The sequence below is a fragment of the Balaenoptera physalus genome (genome assembly GCF_965194825.1).
Source record: "Balaenoptera physalus genome assembly, chromosome: 14".
Lineage (NCBI taxonomy): Eukaryota > Metazoa > Chordata > Mammalia > Artiodactyla > Balaenopteridae > Balaenoptera > Balaenoptera physalus.
This window is the reverse complement of record NC_138893.1, coordinates 59,545,738-59,555,174: the sequence shown is the minus strand read 5'-3', so window position 1 is coordinate 59,555,174 and position 9,437 is coordinate 59,545,738. Positions and strand designations below refer to the sequence as shown.

At 40.5% G+C, this 9,437-nt stretch overlaps 1 protein-coding gene across 12 annotated transcripts in view; it reads left to right on the top strand.

Annotated features, from left to right (window-relative positions):
* Positions 1-9,437, top strand: part of LOC309642373 (uncharacterized protein) — a 268,819-nt gene that overhangs the window by 18,756 nt on the left and 240,626 nt on the right. For 5 of the 12 annotated variants that reach the window (XR_014253109.1, XR_014253110.1, XR_014253111.1 and 2 more), the window contains exon 2: positions 577-980. The exons of 4 other annotated variants lie outside the window; for them this stretch is intronic. Coding sequence is in view for 2 of the 8 variants with exons in the window: in XM_082423954.1 (XP_082280080.1) it covers positions 577-700 (124 nt within the window). In the remaining 6 variants the exon portion in view is untranslated. The remainder of the gene's footprint in view (positions 1-576; positions 981-9,437) is intronic. 3 more of the 12 variants (XM_082423954.1, XM_082423955.1, XR_014253115.1) reach the window with 2 other exon arrangements.

Sequence of the window (9,437 nt, the reverse complement as noted above, 5' to 3'; positions counted from 1 at the left end):
ATCTGGGTCATTTCAAATAGGTTAAAATATTGGAATGCTAATTACTGGGGGGGGGGGGTCTAAGTTTACCTACCCTTGCCTTCATAGGAGAGGAAGACTAAAGCCTAAGTTTTCCAATCAGGAAATGCACAATTACTTGCTTTTTGGTTTTTGTCAGAGGTTAAGGTTTTTAAGGGTTAAAATTATGATCAGTCATAATTCTAGTTATTGTAACCAAGTTTCTTTATCAATAACATCATAATCAAGTGCTTAACCGTGTCTTTTTAAGTCTTTTGTCTTTTATAGACAGTTATTGTTTTATTCTGATGCTTTTGCAAAAATGCTTCATCTTAAAGAAGATTCATAGGAAGTGATCTGCAGTGGCCTCAGCCTGCAGCGGCTTGAAGCAGCATTTTGGTTCCTGGCCAGAGACTGAAGTTAGGCAGAAATAAATTCCTACAAAGACGGAAAGTAGTGAAACAAGTAAAGCGTTTATTAGGAGGAAAAAGAGTACGTGTGGATAGACACATGGGTGGACTCAGAGAGAGTTGCGCCCTCGTGGTAGTTTATATCACTTACGTGGGGCATTTCTTTCAGGTTTCCTTTGGCCAATCATCTTGCTTTGCCTGGTTCTGAGTCCATATTTGGTATATCTCAGGATCCTCCCATGTGTGTGTGCGCATCTCTTAGCCAAGATGGATTCCAGCGAAGAGACCTATGGGTAGGTTGACATCACTCCCCTTTTGACCTCCAAGGAGCTTTTCTGCGCATGTATATGTGGGAAGGTCTCCTTGACCTCAAGAATGAGAAATATATGGTCTCTATTTTTATGTGGGCAGGGCTCAGTGTCTTCTGTTATTCTCCTGTTAATTTCATCTTGGAGTATCTGTCCACAGGGGACAAACTCTAGCTGCTCATCCTGGGGCCCATCTATCTCCTGCCTCAGAAGGACCTTTTGACAACAGGTCTCTGAAAAATTTCAGATTATACAGCCTAACTGGGTAAGAACTTAAAGAATCTTAATGGAAGACCCAATGGCTTCATAAAAAGTTAACAGAAGGATTGGTTACTGAGTGAACTGGTAAATATGGTTATAATTTTCATGGGTTTTGTCTGGAATGTTACTGGTTTTGATCTGTGTTTTCCAGATATAGGGAAGCCCTTCCCCTCAAGTTGGTTATGATTTGTTTTATAGCAATTTGGTAAACTACATCTGTGGGTAGAACTGAAGCATTTTCCTTTTTGTCTCTGCCTGGTCCCCCCAGAAATTGAAGACTCTCAGGTTCTGAGCAGCCTTATCAGGGGAATGGAAAAGACTGTCTCCTGTCATGTGCAGGAATCTCAATATTTTGGGGACCTCTAGAAGAGAAAAATCCACCAAGGCGGAGCCTGATAGCAGGCCTTTGGCATGGCTTTCCTGGCCTTGAGAGGCCTTTTGGGAATTCAGTCTGAGACTCGTGAAGAGTTCCCCTTCAGCCAGTTTGGAGAAGCCTGTGTGGTCAATTGACCAGACTTATTTTGCAAACAAATTGGTTTTGATTGGCTGTGTTTGGTGGAGGTGAGGGTAATTTTAGAGGGAACAATATTATGTTTCAATGGATGTTAAATTCTAGTTCTGTTAATTGAGGTCTGTATTTATGACAGTTGTTGAGTTAGCTATACTTTTGCCCCGATGTTCCGGATAGAAAGAAAATTAGTGAAATTCTAGTGAAATTGTCAGAGTATAATAGCTACTCATGAAGTGTGACACTGCTTTAAGTCTGCTGCTAAAAGCATATGTGCAATGCTTGTGTGACAGTTGGGTATAAGTGATAAAATGTATAGCCTATAAAGTGTTCCCCCATTAACATACCTCAGAGCTTGTTCACGAGATCTGATTAGTTTTCCCCCAGTGGGAATGACTAGGCCAATATAAAGGAGGCCTAGCACCGAGGGACATGATCTTAATCTGGGGTAGGAGCCAGCACCCCAGCATCTAAGGATGGATATTTTGATAATCAACACTTTCCATTTGAAAGATTTGCAATCAAAGGGGGAAATGATGGGAAAATCTATACCTACTGAGGTATAGGGAAGTCATTCTGGCTTATATACATGGTTTAACTTAAATTTTACTGACCAGAGCAGCCCATTTTGTGGTCTTTCAGACAAGCATTGTAACTCTGCTTTGGCCATTGAGGAAGGGAATGCATTTGAAAGTCAAAATGGAGTAGCTGTCGTTCAGACATCCAAGGTAAAACTAGGTGGCCATAGTAAACGTGATTTTATTTTTTTATTTTTTTAATTTATTTTTGGCTGCGTTGGGTTTTTGTTGCCGCATGTGGGCTTTCTCTAGTTGTGGCGAATTGGGGCTACTGTTCGTTGCGGTGTGCGGGCTTCTCATTGCGGCAGCTTCTCTTGTTGGGGAGCATGGGCCCTAGGCACGTGGGCTTCGGCAGTTGAGGTCGGCGGGCTCAGTAGTTGTGGCTCGCGGGCTTAGTTGCTCGGCGGCATGTGGGATCTTCCCGGACCAGGGATCGAACCCGTGTCCCTTGCACTGGCAGGCAGATTCTTAACCACTGTGCCACCAGGTAAGTCCCTGTATACGTGATTTTAGACACATTCTTGTATTATTGAAGAGTTGAGTCTTCTGAACTGTATTGCAGGCTAGGACAAAAACCACAGGTGGGTGTGATATTATCTCAGAATGTGGTTACTGCTTGTATTTTGCTTAATGGTCATGATCTCCCCTGTGTTGTGCCTATTAGATGTTTTACATTTTGTCCCTAGTCTGAGGGCTGAGCAGCAACACCAGCCTCACTGTGAAATGAGTCTAATTGCTGGGTCTACAGTGAGATGCCATTGTCCTCCTCTGGACTTCCATGAAAAATCGACCCGGCTAATGTGACTAGGTGGGGACTACTGACAATGGGGGAAAAGACTCACCATCTTCTGGTACCACATGCCAATACGCCAGAAGGACCCCTGTTGGTTAACGTTACTGAACAACTGACTGCCCATGAGCACCCCTGGGCTGTGCTGTGTGGAATGGAATAGGCTGGCTTCTGGACACACGGTCCAACTAGTGGGATTAACTGCTTTTTGTTTTGGAAAGACCTAATGGGTCCACCCCTAATGGCACTCAACATAACATGGGGTGATAGATCTGTACTGTGACTGCTGATTCTTGGCTAGGCCACCAGACTGTTTCTTTTAAGGTCAAGCATTCCCTTCCCCATGGGGATGGCTCTGGGCTTGTGAAAACCAGGGTTAGCCTTACCTTCCTCATATCAATGACTGCACAGGGCACTGCTGCTGACTCCCTTTCCATTGACTCAGTAAGCACTTGGCTCCAGAATGTGCCCACATCCTGGCAAATGGCTGTCCTGAGCATCCTAGGTATCTTACTCTTGAGGCTCCTTGGCTGCTGCTGTCTGTATTGTATCTGTGGTATCTGGTTGCAGTGCCCCCTACATACCTGACCCCAGGGATATCGCGGAAGAGAGGCGGACCAAGATTGTAAGGGTTGTGCAGGGTATGTAGTGGGGGAGTGTATGGTCAGGCCACTCAAGATGGCTGTTCTCTTGCTCTCTGTACATCCCCTGCCCAACTAGTGCCTGCTTCTCTTGTATCTTACACACCTGACTCACCTTCCTACGTACTTACCCCAGGCCCCAGCTGCTGACTGTTCTTATCAAAGGGGCTGTGAGGGGCATGCCCCTCTGCTGGTTTTGCCTGAAAACTAATAAGCCCACCTGACATCAGTTACCTATAACTGGTAATCCCCGCCACTTACCCCCACGAGTGAAGACTACTGCTACGTCCTGCCTGCTGTCCGCCACACAAGGTGGTGGGGTGTCACTCCAGGACCTTGCTTCAGACGTGTAAGCTCCCCCATTCATTAAACCATTGATGTCTCTGTTGCTGACTCAGGGCTGTTGGTTCAGTCTTGAAGCTGGGCAAGCACAGACCTCGTAGGTCTGTGGGGTGCAGCCCAGCAAACCTCTAATGTTCTTCATAGTGGCTGCACCAATTTATATTCCCACCAACAGTGTAGGAGGGTTCCCTTTTCTCCATACCCTCTCCAACATTTATTGTTTGTAGACTTTTTGATGATGGCCATTCTGACAGATGTGAAGTGATACCTCATTGTGGTTTTGATTTGCATTTCTCTAATAATTAGCAATGTTGAGCATATTTTCATGAGGCTGTTGGCCATTTGTGTGTCATCTTTGGAGAAATGTCTATTTAGGTCTTTTGCTCATTTTTTGATTGGATTGTTTCTATTTATATTTTTGAGATTGACTTGTGTGAACTGTTTAAATATTTTGAATATTAACCACTTTTTGGTCACACTTTGCAAATATTTTCTCCCACTCCATAGATTGTTTTTTTCATTTTGTTGATGCTTTCCTTTGCTTTTAAGTTTGATTAGGTCCCATTGTTTATTTTTGATTTTATTTCTTTTGCCTTGGGAGACTGATCTAAGAAAATACTGCTACGATTTATGTTTTGCCTATGTTCTCTTCTAGTTTTATGGTGTCTTGTCTTTTTTTTTTTTTTTTAACATCTTTATTGAAGTATAATTGCCTTACAATGGTGTGTTAGCTTCTGCTTTATAACAAAGTGAATCAGTTATACATATACAATATGTTCCCATTTCTCTTCCCTCTTGCATCTCCCTCCCTCCCACCCTCCCCATCCCATCCCTCTAGGTGGTCACAAAGCACCGAGCTGATCTCCCTGTGCTATGCGGCTGCTTCCCACTAGTTATCTATTTTACATTTGGTAGTGTATATATGTCCATGACACTCTCTTACCCTGTCACATCTCACCCCACCCCCTCCCCATATCCTCAAGTCCATTCTCTAGTAGGTCTGTGTCTTTATTCCCGTCTTGCCACTAGGTTCTTCATGGCCTTTTTTTTTTTTTTTCCCCTTAGATTCCGTATATATGTGTTAGCATACTGTATTTGTTTTTCTCTTTCTGACTTACTTCACTCTGTATGACAGACTCTAACTCCATCCACCTCATTACAAATACCTCCATTTCATTTCTTTTTATGGCTGAGTAATATTCCATTGTATATATGTGCCACATCTTCTTTATCCATTCATCTGTCGATGGACATTTAGATTGCTTCCATGTCCTGGCTATTGTAAATAGAGCTGCAATGAACATTTTGGTACATGACTCTTTTTGACCTATGGTTTTCTCAGGGTATATGCCCAGTAGTGGGATTGCTGGGTCGTATGGTAGTTCTATTTGTAGTTTTTTAAGGAACCTCCATACTGTTCTCCATAGTGGCTGTATCAATTTACATTCCCACCAACAGTGCAAGAGTGTTCCCTTTCCTCCACACCCTCTCCAGCATTTATTGTTTCTAGATTTTTTGATGATGGCCATTCTGACCGGTGTGAGATGATATCTCATTGTAGTTTTGATTTGCATTTCTCTAATGATTAATGATGTTGAGCATTCTTTCATGTGTCTGTAGGCCATCTGTATATCTTCTTTGGAGAAATGTCTATTTAGGTCTTCGGCCCATTTTTGGATTGGGTTGTTCGTTTTTTTGTTATTGAGCTGCATGAGCTGCTTGTAAATCTTGGAGATTAATCCTTTGTCAGTTGCTTCATTTGCAAATATTTTCTCCCATTCTGATGGTTGTCTTTTGGTCTTGTTTATGGTTTCCTTTGCTGTGCAAAAGCTTTTAAGTTTCATTAGGTCCCATTTGTTTATTTGTGTTCTTATTTCCATTTCTCTGGGAGCTGGGTCAAAAAGAATCTTGCTGTGATGTATGTCATAGAGTGTTCTGCCTATGTTTTCCTCTAAGAGTTTGATAGTGTCTGCCCTTACACTTAGGTCTTTAATCCATTTTGAGTTTATTTTTGTGCATGGTGTCAGGGAGTGTTCTATTTTCATACTTTTACATGTACCTGTCCAATTTTCCCAGCACCACTTATTGAAGAGGCTGTCTTTTCTCCACTGTATATGCTTGCCTCCTTTATCAAAAATAAGGTGCCCATATGTGTGTGGGTTTATCTCTGGGCTTTCTATCCTGTTCCATTGATCTATATTTCTGTTTTTGTGCCAGTACCAAACTGTCTTGATTACTGAAGCTTTGTAATATAGTCTGAAGTCAGGGAGCCTGATTCCCCCAGCTCCATTTTTCGTTCTCAAGATTGCTTTGGCTATTCGGGGTCTTTTGTGTTTCCATACAAATTGTGAAATTTTTTGTTCTAGTTCTGTGAAAAATGCCAGTGGTAGTTTGATAGGGATTGCATTGAATCTGTAGATTGCTTTGGGTAGTAGAGTCATTTTCACAATGTTGATTCTTCCAATCCAGGAACATGGTATATCTCTCCATCTATTTGTATCATCTTTAATTTCTTTCATCAGTGTCTTATAATTTTCTGCATACAGGTCTTTTGTCTCCTTAGGTAGGTTTATTCCTAGATATTTTATTCTTTTTGTTGCAATGGTAAATGGGAGTGTTTTCTTAATTTCACTTTCAGAGTTTTCGTCATTAGTGTATAGAAATGCAAGAGATTTCTGTGCATTAATTTTGTATCCTGCTACTTTACCAAATTCATTGATTAGCTCTAGGAGTTTTCTGGTAGCATCTTTAGGATTCTCTATGTATAGTATCATGTCATCTGCAAATAGTGACAGCTTTACTTCTTCTTTTCCGATTTGGATTCCTTTTATTTCTTTGTCTTCTCTGATTGCTGTGGCTAACACTTCCAAAACTATGTTGAATAATAGTGGTGAGAGTGGGCAACCTTGTCTTGTTCCTGATCTTAGTGGAAATGGTTTCAGTTTTTCACCATTGAGGACAATGTTGGCTGTGGGTTTGTCATATATGGCCTTTATTATGTTGAGGAAAGTTCCCTCTATGCCTACTTTCTGCAGGGCTTTTATCATAAATGGGTGTTGAATTTTGTCGAAAGCTTTCTCTGCATCTATTGAGATGATCATATGGTTTTTCTCCTTCAGTTTGTTTATATGATGTATCACATTGATTGATTTGCGTATATTGAAGAATCCTTGCATTCCTGGGATAAACCCCACTTGATCATGGTGTATGATCCTTTTAATGTGCTGTTGGATTCTGTTTGCTAGTATTTTGTTGAGGATTTTTGCATCTATGTTCATCAGTGATATTGGCCTGTAGTTTTCTTTCTTTGTGACATCTTTGTCTGGTTTTGGTATCAGGGTGATGGTGGCCTCGTAGAATGAGTTTGGGAGTGTTCCTCCCTCTGCAATATTTTGGAAGAGTTTGAGAAGGATAGGTGTTAGCTCTTCTCTAAATGTTTGATAGAATTCACCTGTGAAGCCATCTGGTCCTGGGCTTTTGTTTGTTGGAAGGTTTTTAATCACAGTTTCAATTTCAGTGCTTGTGATTGGTCTGTTCATATTTTCTATTTCTTCCTGGTTCAGTCTCGGCAGTTTGTGCATTTCTAAGAATCTGTCCATTTCTTCCAGGTTGTCCATTTTATTGGCATAGAGTTGCTTGTAGTAATCTCTCATGATCTTTTGTATTTCTGCAGTGTCAGTGGTTACTTCTCCTTTTTCATTTCTAATTCTATTGATCTGAGTCTTCTCCCTTTTTCTCTTGATGAGTCTGGCTAATGGTTTATCAATTTTGTTTATCTTCTCAAAGAACCAGCTCTTAGTTACATTGATTTTTGCTATTGTTTCCTTCATTTCTTTTTCATTTATTTCTGACCTGATCTTTATAATTTCTTTCCTTCTGCTGGCTTTGGGGTTTTTTTGTTCTTCTTTCTCTAATTGCTTTAGGTGCAAGGTTAGGTTGTTTATTCGAGATGTTTCCTGTTTCTTGAGGTAGGCTTGTATTGCTATAAACTTCCCTCTTAGCACTGCTTTTGCTGCGTCCCATAGGTTTTGGGTCGTCGTATCTCCATTGTCATTTGTTTCTAGGTATTTTTTGATTTCCCCTTTGATTTCTTCAGTGATCACTTCGTTATTAAGTAATGTATTGTGTAGCCTCCATGTGTTTGTATTTTTTACAGGTCTTTTCCTGTAATTGATATCTAGTCTCATAGCGTTGTGGTCAGAAAAGATACTTGATACGATTTCAATTTTCTTAAATTTACCAAGGCTTGATTTGTGACCCAAGATATGATCTATCCTGGAGAATGTTCCATGAGCACTTGAGAAAAATGTGTATTCTGTTGTTTTTGGATGGAATGTCCTATAAATATCAATTAAGTCCATCTTGTTTAATGTATCATTTAAAGCTTGTGTTTCCTTATTTATTTTCATTTTGGATGATCTGTCCATTGGTGAGAGTGGGGTGTTAAAGTCCCCTACTATGATTGTGTTGCTGTCGATTTCCCCTTTTATGGCTGTTAGTATTTGCCTTATGTATTGAGGTGCTCCTATGTTGGGTGCATAAATATTTACAATTGTTATACCTTCCTCTTGTATCGATCCCTTGATCATTATATAGTGTCCTTCTTTGTCTCTTGTAATAGTCTTTATTTTAAAGTCTATTTTGTCTGATATGAGAATTGCTACTCCAGCTTTCTTTTGATTTCCATTTGCATGGAATATCTTTTTCCATCCCCTCACTTTCAGTCTATATGTGTCTCTAGGTCTGAAGTGGGTCTCCTGTAGACAGCATATATATGGGTCTTGTTTTTGTATCCATTCAGCCAGCCTGTGTCTTTTGGTGGGAGCATTTAATCCATTTACATTCAAGGTAATTATCGATATGTATGTTCCTATTCCCATTTTCTTAAATGTTTTGGGTTTGTTATTGTAGGTGTTTTCCTTCTCTTGTGTTTCTTGCCTAGAGAAGTTCCTTTAGCATTTGTTGTAAAGCTGGTTTGGTGGTGCTGAACTCTCTCAGCTTTTGCTTGTCTGTAAAGGTTTTAATTTCTCCATCGAATCTGAATGAGATCCTTGCTGGGTAGTGTAATCTTGGTTGCAGGTTTTTCTCCTTCATCACTTTAAGTATATCCTGCCACTCCCTTCTGGCTTGCAGAGTTTCTGCTGAAAGATCAGATGTTAACCTTATGGGGATTCCCTTGTGTGTTATTTGTTTTTTTTCCCTTGCTGCCTTTAATATGTTTTCCTTATATTTAATTTTTGACAGTTTGATTAATATGTGTCTTGGTGTGTTTCTCCTTGGGTTTATCCTGTATGGGACTCTCTGTGCTTCCAGGACTTGATTAACTATTTCCTTTCCCATATTAGGGAAGTTTTCAACTATAATCTCTTCAAATATCTTCTCAGTCCCTTTCTTTTTCTCTTCTTCTTCTGGGACCCCTATAATTCGAATGTTGGCGCGTTTAATGTTGTCCCAGAGGTCTCTGAGACTGTCCTCAGTTCTTTTCATTCTTTTTTCTTTATCCTGCTCTGCAGTAGTTATTTCCACCATTTTATCTTCCAGGTCACTTATCCTTTCTTCTGCCTCAGTTATTCTGCTATTGATCCCATCTAGAGTATTTTTA